Source organism: Camelina sativa, chromosome 6, assembly GCF_030686135.1.
Source record: "Camelina sativa cultivar CO46 ecotype springtype chromosome 6, ASM3068613v1".
NCBI classification, from domain to species: Eukaryota; Viridiplantae; Streptophyta; class Magnoliopsida; order Brassicales; family Brassicaceae; genus Camelina; species Camelina sativa.
Genome location: NC_141885.1, coordinates 13648945 through 13669115, shown reverse-complemented (window position 1 = coordinate 13669115; position 20171 = coordinate 13648945). Strand labels below are relative to the sequence as shown.

Genomic DNA, 20171 nt, shown 5'->3' with positions numbered 1-20171 from the left:
TACATTTTCACATAATTAATATTACGTACACCGTAAACTGCATACACGTACACGGAATAAATTCTATGAAGGGAAAAATTGTAAATTTGCAATCATCTTCAACCTGAGTATCCTCTTTTGCAACCCAAGTTTTGGAGCAGTAATTCACAGTTTTTTCATAATTCTTTGCTTTCTTTATTTTAATACTTTTTAGACATAAATCTTATATATCTAGCATATATTAGCATATTTAAATTCAAAAACGAGATTCTGGGATGCCACCTCTCCTCTTCTAATTTTCTTTGGATTACTCTTCACCCAATTTTTCCTGGAATTTAGTTGTTTGTTGCTACTAATTATCTCTTGAACAATCAATTATTAGCTTTCCTATTAGATGGTTTGAGAAAATAAAATACACAAAGATTTCTCACTAATTTCCAGAATTTTTTATGGTGAAGAAGACAGTTTTTTGAACTTCCGTTTACTCTTGTTCTTCTTTCTTTTTCTCATCTCATAAATATATATTTTTTTATAAATTGAAACAGTGCAACAGTTGGTTTGTCCCCATATAATTAATTATTTTAATCAAACTGGATTTCAGTACATGAGTTCGGTAACGAAACTAAAGTCTAATTGCTCAATTACAAGGTATAATTGTCTTATTTTTACTAGGTGGCTAAAATCTGGAAAGCTTTTTTGAGTTTGCCTTCCTGTGAGAGAAAATGTTAACTTGGAGTGGTTAGTGAAAATTATTTTAGGATTAATACCAAAATATCCTTTCCCTTAAATGTTTTTACAAGATGAACCATCCTTAAAAATAGTTGAGGTTTCATATGATATGATCGGAGAGATTATTCCAACTAAAATTCCAGCGTAAAATCCGTCGAAAAGATGAAAATAAATCAGTGTTTGGCAATAGCGAGAGGGATAGAGAGAGAAGCCATCTAGAAATAAGGAAAGAGTGAAAAAGAGAAGAGGTTTGGCGAGAGTGGAAGAAATAGATCTGTTGATTGTGAATACAAATATGGCGTTGGTGGGATGCAAAAAAGCATAATGGAGATGGTAGTTGTCGGAAGAAATATGGGTACAACGGCGGTGACTGTATACAAAAATGGAGAAAGCAAATATCCGAAAATAATGAGAGAGAAAATTTATATGATTTTGGAAAAACATGAATTATGTTAAAAAAACACATCATTTAAAAAAACATACAATGTTATTTTAAAAAATACAATGTTTTATAAGAAAATACATGTTAACCATAACAACAACATATATCATGAGATAATGAGAGAGAAGTTTATGTGATTTATAAGAAAAAACATGAATTCTGTTTTAAAAAGGCACATCTTCAGCAATAAATACAATGTTATTTTAAAAATACAATGTTTTACAAAATAAATATATGTCAACCATAACAAGAACATGGTATTTGTAGTGAAAATATGAGATTAGAATAAAACCCATGAAAGTTGTTCAGTTCGGTGGTAGTGATTATGGATACGTAACTAATAGTGGTGAGTTATTAAAGACACAATAGAGGTTACAGATCTGGTAGTGGTGGTGACTGTGGATATGGAGATGACGGTGGTGGGAATCGTGGGATACGAAAGACATAACAAAAAAAAATAAGGATCTCAATTTGGGAAGTGGGGGTCGTTGTGAAGGAGAGGAAGCCATCAATACTCTCGCGAGTTGAATGAGAATGATACTATTTTTGTATAAAAGGGAATTAAATGATATAAGAAGATGACATAAGGGATACTCTAATAATTTCTTTTGTCTTGGCGACAAGATATTGTTCTCCATTGCTATTTACTTAATTATTTTTTGGTTTCAGTGTATCTACTGCATATTCTCTAAATATTATAATAGGTGTGGAGCTTATGTGTTTCCAAATAATACGACAGGACAAAAAATTGCAATATGTACGCACACTATGAATTTGTATAAATCTATGTCATTATATTGTCAAAATATTTGTTATTCACACAGAAACATTTTTGTCCAATTTCCAGTAGCTAAAAGAGGGAGAACTAATAAAAAAAAATATGCAGATACTTAATATATTTTAATTTTTGATGGTCATGCTTTAATGAGTTTGATTAAATATGGTAGAAATGACAAATTTTAACATTGTCATATATACAACATTGGTCATATAACATTTTGGAAATAATGTATACTTGTAATCTTAAATTTAAAGACTCAATACTAAAAATAACTAACTCATTAACAAACTTAACTAACGCGGGAAAATAACTTATTAATAGAAGTAAATGACCCGCCAAATGTTGCTATTGACTTAATTTAAAAATATGTTGACTCTTAATATAGATTTACAATTTATTACCTAAACATGATTAGATTTAGTTTTCTTGACTTCAAAATGATATTATATTTTTACCAAAACATTGAAATTTTTTGGATATAAATACAGTGGATCCAAAATGTTCATGATCAGTTCTTACAAAACAAAATAAAATAAAAGGTTGTGAATATATCAAGAGATATAAAATGTTGGTATTCAACTCTAGCTTGTTTTTTTTATTTAAAAAAAAAACTCTAGCTTTTGATTATTTCAATTATTCAAGCCAAGGTATCCTTACTACATCTCTTTAAAACTTGTTAGCCAAAGTTTCAATTTTTTTTTTAAATTTCTGTTCAAGAAAAATAATTTGCTGATATTCATTTTTCACGAAAATCGGATTCCTCTCAATTAAGTATAATATTTTTAAAAATAACGCGCCAAAATAGATTTATTAACTACAAAAGTTTTGTGTGATAAATCTTGGAACACTATAATTTTTTTGGCGCGGTATTTATCTTATCTTTACCAATTTTGTCTTAATTTGATTTTTTTTTCCTCTAATAATTATGATGTCTTCAACATGCATTTCACGTATATATGGCCTGTCATAGCTTATTATTTGTATATTTCACACAAATAGATCTCTCAATTGATCCAACGGCTTGTCTTTTTTGACGTGGCGAAATCGTAATAAACCTGATTGGTAGTAAAGTTACAAATCATACGATTACAATACGATACAATCAGTGGGAAGAAGAAGACACAAAAGTTCGGTGAGTTTTTTGATGTGTACATGTTAGCACACCGGAACTTAACCGGGACGTGTATTGTCGTAAACTAAACCGGATTTTGATTTGATAAAATCGGATTTTGTTCCGGTTATCTCTGTAAGATCGTTATCTTTCGTCTCCTCCTTCTTTCCTTGGTCAAAAATTAAAAGAAGCAAAATTGGTCGGCGTTGTTTTGAATCTGTAGCGCACTAATTCTAATGAGTTTGTTTAATGATTTGATATGCATTATCCGATCTTTGGGTAATTCTTCAATTTTGCTTTGTTCTTGGATTTGATTTTGGAACTCAAGTTGATTACTGATTTTTGAATTATTCATCTCTTTGTTTGTTTTTTTGTAGATCGGTTGCTGTATGGAGATTATATGCTTCGGCGATTTGAACTGAGACGTCGTCGTTTGTGTGGGTTTAAGAGATGGATTTGGTTACTAGTTGCAAGGTATATTGACTTTGATAGTTTTACTGGTTATTAAAAAATGATTGTGACGGATTGATTAAGATTAGGGAAAAGATTATATTGAGAAGGAAATTTCCAAAAGAGCGTTTTTTTTTATAGTAATTAGCTCATGATGGGTCTGAATTTTTTTTTTTTTTTTTTTTTTTAATAATAAAATTGATGATCTCATGAAGGTTTTGTTTAGGGTTTTTGTTACTTTTACATGAGCTCAAATTTGTTAAATGATATGTATATTTCAGGAGTAATTTGTTCATGATGGTTCTGAAGAATTTGATTTTTATTTTATTTTCAATGATGGGTCTCATGAAGGTTTTGTTTAGGGTTTTTGTTACTTTTACATTAGTTCAAATTTGTTAAATGATATATTTCAGGAGAAACTTGCAAATTTAAGGATGAAAGAGCTCAAAGATGTGCTTGCTCAGATGGGACTTTCTAGACAAGGAAGAAAGCAGGTTTGAAATTTTTGTTGCTAATCTTTTCCACTTGCTATTTGTTATGATGGTTAACTCTGTTTATTATCATCGAATAGAAGGTAGTGTTTGGGTGATGTTAATGTGATTTTTTTTTTTTTTTTTTTGTTTGCCCATTTGCTTGTGCAGGACCTTGTTCAGCGGATTTTGACTATTTTTTCTGATGAGCCTGGTATGTTGCGCACTCATGTTTATTTATTCATGCGTGAACTGTGTAATTAATTTTTTTTTTTGAGTGTTCTGATAAGCGTTTGTCTCCATTATCTAATGAAGCGGGAAGGTTGTGGTCTAAAAGGGATCCCAGGGCAAGGGAAAGGGTTGCAAAACTAGTGGAGGATGGATATAGGTGAGTGTATGTTGTAGCCATGGATTTCTTATGACATGCATGTTTTCTCCATGGATTTCTTATGACATGTATGTTGTAGCCATGGATTTACTTTTTTTGGTTTACTGCAATTATTTTGTGTGTTTCCACAGGAAAATGCAAGCATCTTGGGCAAGTGAAGTAACGGATATCAGTAATGTTAAAGTTAAGTCAGGTTCCTTTCAACCAGATATCAAAGTTCGGTGTATTTGTGGAAGCTCATTAGTTACAGAGTCAATGATACAAGTAAGTCTGTGACAAAGTATTTGTCTCCACTCCTGTTTGAGTAGGCAGTATCTCTTGGTGTATAATGGCTTACTAAAATTTTGGTGATACGTACTGGTTTTCAATAAATGATTTTGTAAATTTAAGTGCGAGGATCCGAGATGCCATGTCTGGGAGCATGTTGGCTGTGTCATTATCCCGGAGAAGCCTATGGAAGTAAATCAACCTCTTCCTGAACCATTTTACTGTGAAATATGCCGACTTACCCGTGCTGACCCGTAAGATCCTCACAAACTTCTCTTGGTTGGGAAATGACTAAATGTTTATTTATATTTCCCGTTGATGCATGCTTTTTTGCGTTTTACATGGTCTTTTATGTGCAGATTTTGGGTCACAATGGCGCATCCATTGTATCCTGTGAGGTTGACGTCAACGATCATCCCAACTGATGAGTATGTACACCAAGTCTTTTGTTGTAACTATCATATTTAGCTTTGTGTACTTATTAATTTGGAAAGCTGGAGGACTTCCAGTGGAAATTCAAATTCATTACTTCCATCCTCCAGTTAGATTAGTTTCAATGCATGCAGTCTATAATTAATCATCTGCTTTGTGTCGTCTGTGTTTTACTGGGGAGCGAAGAAGCATTAGAGTTTAGTCTTATATTCTGCGTACTGTTTGTGGATGTGGGATTAATTTCAGTTGAGGGATAAGGTGAACTGTAGTCACTTAGCTTTCTTAGCTGGACTTCTGTTTCGTTTTAGTTTTTAGAGAAAAAAAACCATGGCTGTTTCCTAGATAGATTCACAACACCTACTTCAACTTTATAATGATAACTGATGTGTGTTCTTCTATTACTGCGACACAATTTTCAGTTTAATCCCCATTCCGAGTGTGGACAGAATATTTCGAATAACAAGGGCAGACAAAGACTTGTTGGTGAAGCATGAGTACGATGTTCAGGTTGTTAGTTTAATAAGTAGGTTAAATATGTACACTACATACATATGTGTGTTTTCTAATTTGTAGTTCAATTTGTTTTGTTTTCAGGCTTGGTGTATGCTCTTGAATGACAAAGTTATATTTAGGATGCAGTGGCCTCAATATGCTGATCTGCAAGTCAATGGTATGTGAGTCCAGTTCATATGGGATGATATGCTAACTAAGTTAGTGTTATTAGCGTGTTCGTAGGAATATGAGGATCATGGTTTGCAGATCTCAGTAGATGTGCTCTCTGCTATCTAATATGGATTCATGGTTAAGTTGTTACGATTTTATAGGTGTACATGTTCGTGCTATTGACCGACCAAGGTCACAGCTTCTGGGGGCCAATGGCCGCGATGATGGACCTATTGTATGTTTTTCATCTCTGTTCTGTAACAGTTCTTTGTTCTCATGGAATAGTTTGCTCTCTCTAAAATTAATATTAAGTTGTTCGTAATCTAGTATAAACCCATCACAGTTTTTTTTGGCAGATCACACATTGTGTTAGGGAAGGAATTAACAAGATATCCTTGAGTAGATGTGACTCCCGCATTTTTTGTTTGGGTGTAAGGCTTGTGAAACGACGGACTCTGCAACAGGTACTTGTATTTACTGATAAGATGTTGCATGAGAAACAATTAAAAAACAGTTAACAGTAAAACTAGAGTCAGTGCGTTGGAAAAATAAAATGAATTAATGTTTATGGCATTGTTGTGTGAGAAGAAATAGCATGTGCATGCGAAGGAAGTTAATATGTGTGAGGGTTACACTACTGTTGCAATAAAAGTTCTAGGTTTTCCCAGTTCTATTTTGACTATAATTTGTAGGCTATTTAATGTTGAGATATGTTGTCTTTGATCCTGAGCTGAGTCAAATCTGGTATTTGAATCCATGGTGAAATGGAATAATTCGCTACAATTTGTTGGCTATATAGTGTTAAGTTCTGTTCTCTTTGATCCTGAGCTGAGTCAGATCTGGTCTTTTTAAATCCATGGCGCAATGGCATAATTGACTACAATTTGTTGGCTATATATAGTTTTGTTAAGTATTGTTTATCATGTTGTAGAATCAGTTTTCATATTCTTTTTAAATATATTTTTCATCACTATTTCTAGTGTTCTTAGAGGCTCATAACATTATCTATTTTACTCTTGTGATTTTCCTATAAACTCACCCTTTATTTTAAATATAAATTCTAGGTCTTAAACATGATTCCGGATGAGGATAAAGGTGAACCTTTAGAAAATGCTCTTTCGCGTGTACGCCGATGCATCGGAGGTGCAACTGGAAATGATGATGCCGACGGTGACAGTGATATTGAGGTTGTCGCAGATTTCTTTGATATCAATCTCCGGTGTCCTGTAAGTTCCTTTAGTAGATTACATCTCGTTTTTAATAGGTTGTTTGCAATCCGATAGTTCTGTTTATCTCATGGCTATCTGATGGTCTTTATGTGCACGTTTCTAGACTGATTAGTGTTACCTTTCTGTTGGTGTCACTAGATGAGCGGCTCTAGGATGAAAGTTGCTGGGAGATTTAAACCCTGTTTGCACATGGGATGTTTTGACCTTGAGGTGTTTGTAGAGCTGAATCAACGTTCTAGAAAGGCAGGTATCCTATTATAGTCTGGTTAATTGGGTTGTTCCTATTGTTTGACTAATTTATATGTTCTGTGGTTTGTTTAACTACAGTGGCAGTGTCCTATTTGTCTGAAGAACTACTCTCTGGAGCATATAATTGTAGATCCTTATTTTAACCGTATTACATCAATGGTAAACTTTTGTAGATGTTGTAATTCTTGATGATTTCAATGTTTTATTCATTTAAGTACGTTCATAATGATTGTCTTGCTGCATGCAGATGAGACATTGTGATGACGAGTTGGCTGAGATTGAAATTAAGCCTGATGGTTCTTGGCGTGTGAAGCTCGAAAGTGACAGCAAGCGCAGAAAAATGGGGGAACTCCCGCCCTGGCGACTACCTAATGGTAGTCTCATCCCCACGGTTGATGAGATGAAACCCAAGATGGAAATTCTAACACCAGTTAAACAAGAAGGTTGCTCAGATGGTCCAACCCCTTTGAAAGATGGAATAAGGAGGAATTGCAATGGCAATTGCGAAATTAGCAAACCTAATACTAATGGTTTGTCTTCCAGTAATAGGGAAGATAAGGTTGAGTGTCAGGAGCAAAATGTTATACCAATGAGTAGTAGCTCAACTGGAAGTGGTAGGGATAGCGATGACCATAGCGTAAACCAGGACGCTCTTGGGACCTTTGAGTTTGGAAACAATGGGATGGAGCTTGGTTCTATATCCATGAATGTAAATCCAAGCTACAACTTTAGTGACAGGAATCATCAACCAGCAGTAGCAAGTAATAATGAACCCATCGTTTTGAGTGATTCTGATGAAGAAAATGATGTTGCAATCACTGGCTTCAATGAGAATCAAACTGATGGCGGGGTAAATTTTCCATTGCATCTACCTGGTATTAAATCATATAGTGAAAATCCTCACGCCATGGCTGGGGGTAGTTCGGGCTTGGGTCTTTTTACCAACATTGACGCTGATGTAACAGAGGGTTTAGTTAGTTTGGAGCCTGGTCCATCGAACTGTGCTCCTGCAGTAAGTAGCGGTTACAAAAAAGCTCCAGAGACATCAATGCCATCTATTCCTATGTTTTCAGAATCGGTTGGACGACGCGAAGCAAATGCAAACAATGGATCACTTCAAATATTTCTGCCAACAAGACCAGATACCTCAGCTCAGTCTGATTTAGGAAATCAGGCGGAGATGTCAAACGGAAACCCTAGTGATGATTGGATCTCTCTAAGGCTTGGTAATCAGGGAGAGACAAAAGGTGTAAACAAAGTCAATGCGTCGACAAGAGAGGGTGCTTTGGATACTCTGTCAGAAACAGGTTAGTTTCTCCTGACCGAAAATGATTTTTGCTTTTCTAAATTTCCTGAAACATCAAGGGATATTGAATACTGACTGTCTGTACTTATGACTAATTCGCATTAAGATGTCCTTACTTGTCTGGGTTGTTTGGTGGTGTACAGACGAATAGGAGCGGTCTGAATTAACAAGTATGCGTTACTGACTATTATCTAACTTGTTTGCAGCGTCGTTGCTACTTGGAATGAATGACAGTAGTAAACAAGAGAAGTCAAGAAGACAGAGATCAGATAGCCCGTTTTCATTTCCTAGGAAGAAGCGTTCCGTTAGACCCCGACTGTTTCTCACCACTGACTCAGATTCAGAATGACATGTACCTCAACTTGTTTGTTTATTCATGGAAGGTAAAAAAAAAAAAGCTAATCTAAGTCTTGACCAACAACTCTGAAGCTAATAGCAGAACTGTGAATCTGAAGTTTCTGTTTCTCTGTCTCATTGCAGGATGCTATTTGCAAAGGAGTAAATAGGTTTATTATACAAAGTTAATGAAGGACTGGAAGCTTTTGGTCAGTAATTGTTATTTGCGATAGGACTTTTTTTAGTTGTTGAAGAGGAAACTGTAAAGTTGGTTACTACAGATATGGGCAAGTAGAGGAAACAAGCATTTTGTAAATGTGGGTTTTACCTTTTTCTTTGTTTTGTTGAATAGTAAAAAAAAACCAGCTCTTCTTCTTCTTCTTTTTGTTTACAAACTTCTTTTTAGGAAAAACATTATATAATATATAAAGTTTTTATTTTATCTTTTTTGGGGACAAACTTTATATAGGAAGTATATTTAGCATCGCCATTGAGGTATTTATTACCATTTTTTTAACTTCCTGAATTCGGAAATAGTAACCAAAATCGACCCGAAGTTGAAAATGTTTTTTCATAGAACAGTGTCAGTGTTATATTGTAGTAAGAAATGCAAATGTGATGTAGTGGTACCTTAATTCATAAAACTAGGCATGGCCACCTCAATGTTATTCATAGATATCATATAGGCATGACCATAAGTCCATAATACTCGGATCCGAGGATAGATGAACCTAGCCTGAAAAACCCGACCTGGATTCGAATCCATAATGTAGATATAGTATGGTTGTTGAAGACGACAAAGATGGTATGGGAGAGTAGTAATAGTGATAAATAATAACAAAGTGGTATACGGAACTTAGATTAGACCATCATCATGACTCATTGCTCATATCCCATCCTTATCACTTATTTGTCACAGTTATTATTAAAATCACAAATTTACAACTTTTTTTTATAAAAAAATTGGGTCTCTCTGATTAAAGTAAAAAAAAAGCCGATTTTGGCAATTTATACCAACACATTCTTGTTCCGCGTGTATATCATCGAAAGATGCAGAGGTTTTTCGCAGCGAGATCGATTCTGGGCAACGCCGTCAAGTCTCGGAGGAGGTCCTTCTCTTCTCTTTCCTCTTCCCTCCTCTTCGACGATACTCAGTTACAGGTTCTTTATATCTTCTTTCTATTATTCTTGATTTCTAGGAGTCAGAACTTTTTTTTTTGGTTGGTGGTGATGACAAAATGGTGTCGTTTTTACATAAGAATCATATCGTTGTGGCATGTGCCCCTTGTGAAGTAGTAGTTTAAAGACATATAAGAGAAGAAGAGTTTGTGTTTAATTCAGTGAATTTGATTGATGGTTTATGTGTGTTGTGAAATTGATGGTTTTTGTGACATTGTTTTGCCGTTGTTGTTGTTGTTCCCCTTGGCTGCATTGCAACTGAAGTTTAAAGAAAGTGTATCCAAGTTTGCGCAAGATGTTATCGCTCCTCATGCCGAAAGAACCGATAAAACTAATTCATTTCCAAAGGTCTGTCTTGAGACTTTTGTTGCTTATGTCTTTGTTGCTTTATGTATCTCACCAAAATCTAATCTTTCATACTTTTTTTTTTTTTTTAAACTAGGATGTTAACTTATGGAAGCAGATGGGTGAGTTCAATCTCCATGGAATCACTGCACCTGGTAGATCTTTGTCCTAGCATAGATTAATACGTTTCAATCCTTTTTTATGTTTAATGTTTAGAACGGGAACTTAATCGTATAATCCTTTACCTGCAGAGGAATATGGAGGTTTAGGTCTTGGTTACTTGTATCATTGTATAGCAATGGAGGAAATCAGTCGGGCCTCAGGGTCAGTTGCTCTGTCTTATGGTGCCCATTCCAACCTTTGCATCAATCAATTGGTAAACATATATATGGCTCACTAGTTCTCTTTTGCAATTTCTGAGATTTTTAAGGCCAAGATAGAAGATTTATTACTACTTTTTAACAGGTGAGGAATGGAACTACAGCCCAAAAGCAGAAATATTTGCCAAAGGTATTGTTTATCTGATTTTTATTTAGTATTGTCACTGCTATGCTAATGGTTTTATCAGAAAATAAAACCTGTATTAGAAATCTCATCTTATTATGAATGGAAGAAAGACCGTTATTTCATATTGATTAGTTTAGTTTTCTTCATTTGTGAACTTTTTTATGTTTCCTCTGACTTTTGTTTTTGAAATCTCGTTAGAGTTTAGCTAATTAATGACTTACTGTTATGAAGCTGATCAGTGGGGAGCATGTTGGTGCTCTAGCAATGAGTGAACCCAATGGTAAGATACATACCGTTTGGATGAAGTTTGAGAGTGTATGGACTGAGGACACACACTCATACATACATATAGTGACCGCTTTATTCTGATGGATACTGATTCTAGTTTTTTGAATTTTTTCACAGCCGGTTCAGATGTTGTCAGCATGAAATGCAAGGCTGATAAGGTAGATGGTGGTTATATAATAAATGGCAACAAGATGTGGTGCACTAATGGTCCGTCTGCTGAAACACTGGTAATATAGATTAGCTTATATTGTTACCTTCTCAGATTGATTTTGTTTGATACATTTGTTTAGTTTTAACATATTTTCCACCATTTTGTTTCGGTTTGATCAGATTGTTTACGCGAAAACTGATACAAAGGCAGGTTCTAAAGGAATAACGGCTTTCATTATAGAGAAGGGTATGGATGGGTATGTGAATTCTTAATCTTGTTGGAACTGACTTTCTATAATCTTTAATAAAGAAAAAGAAGGAGGGAAACTAGAGGGCGAGTTAAGGGAACAAAATTTAGAGAGTGAGTTCCTTAAATCCATTTTTGATTGGGGTGGCTTTGCAGATTCAGTACTGCTCAGAAGTTGGACAAACTGGGAATGCGGGGAAGCGATACGTAACCACCATTTTCTCAAGATAACAATATCTGTGTAAATTAATTCCCTCGTTTCCACTGACATCTGTCTCTTCTGAGCAGGTGTGAGCTTGTTTTTGAGAATTGCTTTGTTCCTGAAGAAAACATTCTTGACAAGGAAGGAAAAGGTTCTGACTGATGCAACTTATCATTTTGTTTTGAACTCTTATTCTCTAGGTTAATGGATAATTTACATTGCATGGTCTACTTTTTTCTAGTAATATGATGATCTACTATCTGATGATCTAGTAATCACCAACACATGTTTTGCTACTTGTACATTTTTTGAGTCGAGGCCACAAGTCCCCTCTCTCTATTCTTGTCTGATGAACATAGGGTTTGCACGTGCAGGAGTGTATGTTCTGATGTCTGGTCTGGATTTGGAGAGACTTGTTTTGGCAGCTGGGCCATTAGGGATCATGCAGGCATGCCTTGACACTGTACTTCCTTATATTCGCCAGAGAGAACAGTTTGGTCGTCCAATTGGAGAACTACAGTTTATACAGGTTGATCTCGATCATCCTTCACCTAAACTTCTCCAAAAACTTTGATCTTAAAAAGTTGGTTGAATAATTTCAGGGCAAAGTTGCTGACATGTACACTGCATTACAGTCTTCAAGGTAAAGAAAACTTCTCTCAGTAGTGTGGAATTTATTTTTCCCATACAGCAGAAATGTAGCTCAAGCAAAAAAAATGTTTCTTTGGCATCTCAGGTCATACGTCTACTCGGTTGCTAGGGACTGTGACAATGGGAACATTGACCCAAAGGTAATTTGATAATAAATAATCCCTCCTTCTCATTTTCTGTTATGGACAATAGGTATTGGTACAGAAAATGATCAGTTATAGGAAGAGGTCACACGTCCCATTGTTCCCATTTTCTGTACCAATAACACTGCCAACCGTAACCTAATAACATCATCCTTCTTGTGTATATGCTTACCTTCTAGGACTGCGCCGGAACTATTCTCTGTGCAGCCGAAAGAGCAACTCAAGTCGCTTTACAGGTCAATTATCCTTACTCTCCTTCATATATCTCAAATATCTTAGTCCATTTCTATATGTAGTCATTAGCTTAAAGTTTCTGTCACACAAGCGAGTAAAACTAAACCGGAAAACCAGTTTTAAGAGTTGTATTCTGTCTTTCTAATAATTACCAGCAAAACAAAACTTGGAAGGGCACATAACTACACATATTGGGTATATTGCTTACCTGTCCTTTGAGACTAAGAGGTTTTGGTTTGATGTTTCAGGCGATACAATGTTTAGGCGGAAATGGATATATAAACGAATATGCAACAGGACGCCTTCTGAGAGATGCAAAGCTATATGAAATCGGTGCGGGAACAAGCGAGATAAGAAGGATTGTCATAGGCCGCGGGCTTTTCAAAGAACAATAGAGAAAAGTATGTTTTCTTGCCAATGCGACATTTTCACTCTGTACAAGTATATATAATTTACAATGTCCACAGTAACCTCGCAATAAAAAAATATAACTTCCAACCATACTTTTATGTTTCAGAACTTTTGTTATTTTCACCAGAAACCATATCAAACGGACTAAAATTTGATTTTAGGGACTTAGCCTTTGAAAAAGAATTGAGTTTATGAATGCTCGAACAAGCATCCAAAATACCTATACCAATTTACTGTTTAAGTGAAAATTCAGCATCCATAGTCACATTATGTGTGATAAGTTATCAAGATACCATCATCAATCCATCATACTTCACATAACACCAACACACCCATATTTTTATTATGTAAGTCTATAACTAAAACATATGGCTAACCTAGTGTTTAGTCATTTGATACGTCATAGTAAAGATAAACTCTATATTAATCTTTATCACCTTTCAGTTTGGTTGTGTACCGGTATCTCTTGTAAAATCTGTGGTTGTCTACCCAAAGATCCGAAATCATTAGCAACTTCTGACTGAGTTGGACTCTCACCTAAATCGATATCACCATTATTATCGTTATCGTTGTTTCTTTCCGGAGTTTTTTCTGTCTTCCTCTTGACTCTAACCCTACCATGCCATTGCCTGAACACATTTGCTATTTGTTCTTCCAAGATTACTCTCTTGTAGCTTGACCCCATCTATGCATACATGACATGCATCCAAATGAAATTCAGATCACTATGTTACACTAAGAATAATAATTTGTATATAAATGCAATACCATTCATTAATAGCAGTAAGAGTTATATTTAGGGAGTTAATTACCTGGGTTACAAGTGCATAAAGAGGCAATGTAATGTAGCTGCTCAAGACTTGGACTGTCACCCTATAAATCATATACAATTAACGATATAATTTATAATACAAAAACATAATTTCGTTTCTTAGAGCTTGAAAGAAAATGTAATGAACTGTTGGAATAAAATAAATAAATTGTAGTGCTTACGCTAATACAATTCGTGTGATTATGATCTCTCGGTTATCATGGTAGCAAGAGTTAATCCCAAATTGCCACTAATTTCATAATTAAAATTCAAAAATACATAAGATATATCATTTTTTTTTCCTTTTTTTCAATGGAAATTCAAGAATTAAACTTACAGTGATCCACACAAAAAAGGCCATCTCGAAGGTATTCTGAATCATTGTCAAACCAAAATTCCATTTTTATTAAGATGTGCCAAAAATGTTGCAAAAATCATATGATGAAGCATTATAAAAGACGACATGTAGTTTAGACAAGATTACCAGAAACAGCGTGTAGTGTAGAATGCTTAAGAGGAAACGAGGATTGGAGAACCAAAAATGCTTGTCGTTTGGCTCAACGAGAGGGCTTCCTCTAATCACATTGTTATGTTCCTTAATCGTGACCGCCATTTTCGCTACTATCATCTCTAGTTTTGTCCCGATCACTAGAACTACCTACATCACAATATTAATTCATCAATTTTTCTAGTTACACAAAAACTAATTAATACTTCGAAGTATTGGTCATATTTAAGTAAAATCTTACAATTAGTGGCACAAATGACATATAAAAATATACTCTCCAACCTGATGATGATTATAGGGAAAAAGCCAAAAGGTAAGATGAAAATGAATAATCACTACTTTATATTTTACTTTAAGCTAATAGAAATTTAAATGAAGTTACCGTAAACGTCGAGAAGCATAAAGATCACCACAGTTAGCCACATCAAAGGACTGTAATAATTTATAGAAAAATTAATTTGATATTGTCACATTAAGTGATATTCAAAAAAGAATATAAACCATTGTACAAATCCATTTTTTAAATACCTGATACCAACTATAGTTTTAAAATCTTCATGTAAAGATCTATGTATATACTTTTGGAAATTGAAAGCATTATTTGATGATAAATGAGCCTGCATCAATATTCAAAAGAACATATTAATATAAAATTTTATTTTCTAGAATAATTATTCATTGGTAAAGAAATGAGATACTAACAAAGATAAAACCATGACGGAGTGTGAGGTAATCTATTTTTGCCACCGAGTTGAAAAATTGCCTGAAGAAACATTTCTAAGAAAGAAAAATAATTGTAATTACTAATCTTTGTATTTGAGACATATGCTAATTAATAAAGTGATTAGAAGATGAAGAATGTGTACTAACTTACAATCCAAAGTTGTATTGATGTTTCAGTCCAAGAACTCAAGTGTCGTCGAGCAAATGTTGTATCTCTTGTCATTCTAAACCTATTCGGATCTTTAAATTACGTAGAAAATTATTTAGTTTACCTTAACTTTTTTTGGAATAAGAAATTAGTGATATTTTATGTAATATGGTAGTAGAAAATACAAAATATCACCGTTTGATGTTAGATACTCCACTGTTTGAGTCTCTTTCTCCCACAATTTCCATTTCCTCATCTACATGTATTACGTATATAAAAGTTGATATGTAAACCATGGACTCAATATGATAAAGAATATCAAAAAAAAAAATGTTATAATACATGTTTTATTTGCTATATATGAATTTTACAGTTGTTTTACCAAGGCGGTTTGACCAATGAAATTTGGTCTAACATGGAATTAACGACAATAATTAAAAACAATATCTTAAATTTATTACACAATATTTATAAATTATGTAGAAAAATTTAAGTTTTTTTTTTATATATAGACTAGATGAGGACCGCCCGATGTGCGGGTTTAAATTTTTGTAAAATAAAATTAAATTTAATAAAAATATATTAAAATTTATTCTACGTTATTTATAAGTTTTATTTTTGCTATAATATGCTGATTTATATCTATTTACAAATAATTTATGTATATTACTATTACCTTTAAAAACGTATATTTTACACCTAAATATATTGTATGTTATATATATATATATATATTTTACCACCACCTAGAAAATGTGTGTATGAACACATTAAGTCAACTATTATAGGTCTTTTTACTTTCACTTTTGCATAGTACTTTTAATTATTAAAATTATTGGCTAAAGAAAAACTATATATTACATAGTATACTAATCAATAGTGTATCATCACAATAGTGTATGACCAACCATGGAGAGAACCTCGGTTCCGCCCTCGTCCCTTATGCAGAGAATCTTGCGTCTAACCTCCTCTATCATGGAGAGAACTTTGGCCCCACCTTCCTCCTTTGGGGAATAACCTTGTGTCCAACCTCCTATACATTTTTCCCTTTGGGGAGATAATCTTGCGTCCAACCTCCTCCACCATAGAAAGAACCTCGTCTTTTCCTTCCTCATGTGTGGAGACAACATATTTACGTCTTTCAATTATCTCAAAATGGCTTGTTCCGACAACCAATGAAACTAAAGACCCTTTTCTAATGTCACAAAATATTTTGATAGTAACTAATGTTAATTTTTCCATTGTATTTGTGCAAGTATTTTTGACACACCATGATGTAGCCTTTGTCTCTGGAACTCTCTGAATGCCACCTTTCTTAATGAGCCCCATGTCCACTTCCAGTTCATAGCCACCTTCTTCAGTGGGCCCCTTGTCTACTCCTGGCTCACCCATATTCGGCGGCCGGTCTGTTACGTCCGGGAGGAATACTTGTTTACCGACCCTACAAATCACCATATTACCGACCCTTCCTCATAATAGTTGTTTTGTCCTCGCTCGCACAATTACGACAATCACTTCCCGAAAGGTCACTCATGCTGAAACTACTTCAGCTCAAGCACACTTAACTCTGGAATTCTCTTAACCCTTGATCGAAAAGATGAGTGCACTTTGGTGATATAGGTTTCCAAATCAGTTCTTTTAAACCTATCCGCAAACCATCGTGTCACATTCTCCGAACTCCTATGGATCTATCAACAACAATTTATGTTTTTCCAATCTATCTATCTTTGTTTGTTGTAAACTTGTTTTGATTAGCCTATTTTATCTAACTATTAGGTTGATGAGCTTCTACTCCTCCTTTTTTTGGATTGAATGAATGGTAAAAATTATGTTCGCACAAAAAAGAGTCTATGAACACCCAATCAAGGTTGAAAAATTAGAAAAAAATAAATTTGACATAAATAAAGAAATAATAGAAAATTATAAGCACGATAATATATGAATTTCAAATAATTCAAAGGTGAAAAGATAAATTAAATAAAAAAATCTAAAAATACTACATTAAATTTTAAAATACAGTATTAGAAAAGGAACACACATATATTTTTGAAAAAAAAATTTTGTTAGATAAAAATATGAGACGATCTATGTTTATATAGAAGTGACTATTTACAAAATTTAGAATTAATAATTTACTGTATATTTTCTTTAATCCCATTTCATTTTTTTTGTAGAATTAATAACTTAAAATTAAAAATAAGTAAATAATGTTATAATTTAGAATTTATGAAATATATATAGATAATCTCTTTGTAAGTATTAAAAAAACTTTTAATTTTTATAATTTTTGTAATTTTTTGATAATTATATTTTTACATTATTAATATTGTTTAAAACATAATATTTTGTTTTTTTTTGTTGTTATCTCGAAATCTCAAGTTGATATAAACTTGACACATATCAAAATCTTATTAACGACTAACTTTCAAAATCCAACTTTATATAATAAAATATAATATTATAATATTTGATTGCATAATTCAATATAAGTACGTACCTTGGCCATTCCAAGGAGAACAACGGCAAGATTGTAGAGAATATGCATACATGCCAACACAAAGATGAAGAAACTCAACTGAGTCAAACCCTCTTGTGATATTAGTGACGTCTTCCCCTGCAAATTTCAATTTGACCAAGTCGTATTAGTTTAGCTCGCAATCAGTAAATGCTTCTTTACGCTTACTAAAAAGAGTCCACATTTCTTTTACATTATGACTTAATTTTTTAAAAAAATTTATAAAGATTGAGTGACGAGACTAATTTTCATTATATCAGAATATATCCATAATATAATTTGGAGTTAAATAAACTGATTATTAGTAGTAATATTAATATAAATTAGCATTTTATTTCGTTGACTCTTTGCTAACGACGATATGTTATGCGTCCAAACTCCAAAGACCCAAAGTCAACGTCAAAGTAAATTGTCTGACATTTAGGATCTTTATTTCCTAGGGGTATCTCCATTTTTTTATTCCGCATATTAAATTGTGTGATTAAAAAAAATTAGTTTGTCGATCGAGCTTAAAATCTTTGTATAGTACCCTCCTTATATACGTTATATATAATATCCACTTCGGATTAAAAAGAAAATGAAACTTAAACATTAATTGAAAAATGTTGGCAAGGATCAAAAGATCAAGAAGAACCTTGGAACAATGATGAAAAAAGTTGTCATGATGATCATCATCCTCATCATCTTCATCATCTTCATCATTGTCATTATCATGTAATGAAATGGTTTTACGGCAAGGCAACATTCGATTTGCATACCTTATGGGAATGCATATATTCGAAACTTCACCTTCAGTCACATTTAGCATCAGTGACATGAATCCTAGCACCATTAGAACTGCCCTTACAGAACATTTAAGTTTAGAGATTAACAAAACTGGGAAAGATATTACAATTAAGTATCATAAAACAAAATAAGTTGTTTTTTCAAAGAAAAAAAACGAAACAGAAAACAACTATGTGTGAGCTTTTATTAATGAAATGATTTTGCTACGAATTAACGGGGCAGAGTTTTACCTGATTTGAGCTTCTCTAATGCTTCAAGTAAAGATGTTTTTCTATTTTTCTTAAGTCTCTGCAAGCAATAAATAAATAAAAAAGTGACAAAAATATAGTAAACTATTAATTAAATAATTGGCCAGAGTTTACTCCTTTCAACTTATATATGTGTTTTGTATAGATATTTGAATGTATATTGTATAGATATTTGAATATTGAAGTTTACTCTTGCAAGAAAAAATGACAAAAAATTTCCAAAAACTTAGAGAAAATTAAAACAGAATTTTATAAAAAGAAGCAAGAAGTTTTATAATTCAGAATTGTATACACATAAATACATTTTTGTACTTACAATTGAGAGAAGATTGATGAGACGCTCAAGGAACATGGAAACAGCGACGAAGAAGAAACAAACGGTGGCCAGAGCCCAAGTGGGAGTTTCTTGGAGGGATCGGACGGTGCCAACCTCCGCAGAGTGGTTGCTTTCTTCTTTTTCCGTCATCTCTTATATTTTCTGGTGACTGATGTGTGCAGTTGAGAAGATGAGATATGTTGTTAAGTTTATATTAATAGTGTTTTGCAATCATTGTTGCGGTAAAGAACTTTTCAAAGTTTCTGGTAACCACTGACGTGAAGCTTTAAATGTGACATTGAATCCCACTTTGTCCGCCCAGTTTGACTTAGTAAGACATAATATTAGTCTTACTTCGTATACTAATGGTTAAAACTTGAAATATTCTTAGTATCATTATAAATTTACGTGTAATTGTAAATTACACCCTCTGCTTCAAATTACGTTTAAGGTTTCTTCATATATTAAGAAAATATTTAATTTTTCCGTTTTAACCCTAATTAATATATTGTATTTTTGAAATGGACAAAATGAAAAAGTATTTTTAAAAAGTGACATAGGAAAAAGAGTATTTTTTTAAATCTCCTTTATTTATTTGATATCATCAATTAATAAGCTAAATAAAATAAGAATAAAATTGATTTTTTTTATAAAATAACTATATTGGAAACATATAAGTAAAACGACAACTAATTAAAAATCAAAGGAGTAAAAATTAGTTGGATGGGAAAAACTGTTTTTAATTTGAGATTTTCATCTTTCCTTTCGAGAATATATGAAGTAACGGAAAAAAAAAGAATACAAACGAAAGTATTATAGAGAATTTTATCGGTTTTTTTATTTAGCGGTGGACATCTAAATATAACTAATTAATGATAAATTAAACCAAACTAAACTAACCCAAATTGAAACTAAACCGAAGTAAAC

At 33.2% G+C, this 20171-nt stretch overlaps 3 protein-coding genes across 8 annotated transcripts; 2 read left to right on the top strand and 1 right to left on the bottom strand.

Moving 5' to 3' along the window:
* The first annotated feature begins 3029 nt into the window (after window positions 1–3029).
* On the top strand, window positions 3030–9276 carry LOC147942544 (E3 SUMO-protein ligase SIZ1-like). Of its 4 annotated transcripts, none has more exons than XM_087452981.1 (18): window positions 3030–3063; window positions 3420–3516; window positions 3906–3986; window positions 4134–4176; window positions 4278–4350; window positions 4482–4614; window positions 4741–4871; window positions 4977–5045; window positions 5469–5556; window positions 5644–5719; window positions 5874–5947; window positions 6069–6176; window positions 6777–6938; window positions 7080–7184; window positions 7269–7349; window positions 7438–8497; window positions 8703–8879; window positions 8977–9276. In XM_087452981.1, the coding sequence occupies exons 2-17, from the start codon at window positions 3493–3495 to the stop codon at window positions 8843–8845; spliced, it is 2451 nt and encodes an 816-aa protein (XP_087309107.1). In that variant the 5' UTR covers window positions 3030–3063; window positions 3420–3492; the 3' UTR covers window positions 8846–8879; window positions 8977–9276. The 4 variants fall into 4 exon arrangements, with proteins under 4 accessions (XP_087309107.1, XP_087309109.1, XP_087309106.1 ...); XM_087452983.1 differs by having other exon boundaries at window positions 6056–6176; XM_087452980.1 differs by having other exon boundaries at window positions 3032–3321.
* A 405-nt stretch (window positions 9277–9681) lies between these two features.
* LOC147942543 (isovaleryl-CoA dehydrogenase, mitochondrial-like) lies at window positions 9682–13279 on the top strand. The gene is made up of 15 exons (XM_087452979.1): window positions 9682–9993; window positions 10276–10359; window positions 10454–10511; window positions 10608–10732; window positions 10822–10866; window positions 11095–11143; window positions 11269–11378; window positions 11482–11558; window positions 11705–11755; window positions 11837–11901; window positions 12125–12279; window positions 12353–12393; window positions 12487–12541; window positions 12724–12780; window positions 13027–13279. Exons 1-15 carry the CDS (start codon window positions 9883–9885, stop codon window positions 13171–13173), a joined length of 1230 nt encoding a protein of 409 aa, XP_087309105.1. The 5' UTR covers window positions 9682–9882; the 3' UTR covers window positions 13174–13279.
* A 93-nt stretch (window positions 13280–13372) lies between these two features.
* On the bottom strand, window positions 13373–19470 carry LOC104790785 (MLO-like protein 3). Of its 3 annotated transcripts, none has more exons than XR_015558988.1 (15): window positions 19245–19470; window positions 18911–18968; window positions 18529–18731; window positions 17877–17993; window positions 15575–15635; window positions 15379–15471; window positions 15211–15285; window positions 15037–15125; window positions 14891–14940; window positions 14750–14790; window positions 14485–14658; window positions 14338–14373; window positions 14183–14250; window positions 14002–14062; window positions 13373–13874 (listed from the first exon to the last, which is right to left on the bottom strand). XR_015558988.1 is itself a non-coding variant. In XM_010516569.2 (15 exons), the coding sequence occupies exons 1-15, from the start codon at window positions 19392–19394 to the stop codon at window positions 13623–13625; spliced, it is 1524 nt and encodes a 507-aa protein (XP_010514871.1). In that variant the 5' UTR covers window positions 19395–19470; the 3' UTR covers window positions 13373–13622. The 3 variants fall into 3 exon arrangements, 2 of the variants coding, with proteins under 2 accessions (XP_010514871.1, XP_087309104.1); XM_010516569.2 differs by having other exon boundaries at window positions 15383–15471; XM_087452978.1 differs by lacking the exons at window positions 17877–17993; window positions 18529–18731; window positions 18911–18968; window positions 19245–19470 and adding an exon at window positions 16288–17023 and having other exon boundaries at window positions 15383–15471.
* Between the last annotated feature and the right edge of the window lie 701 nt (window positions 19471–20171).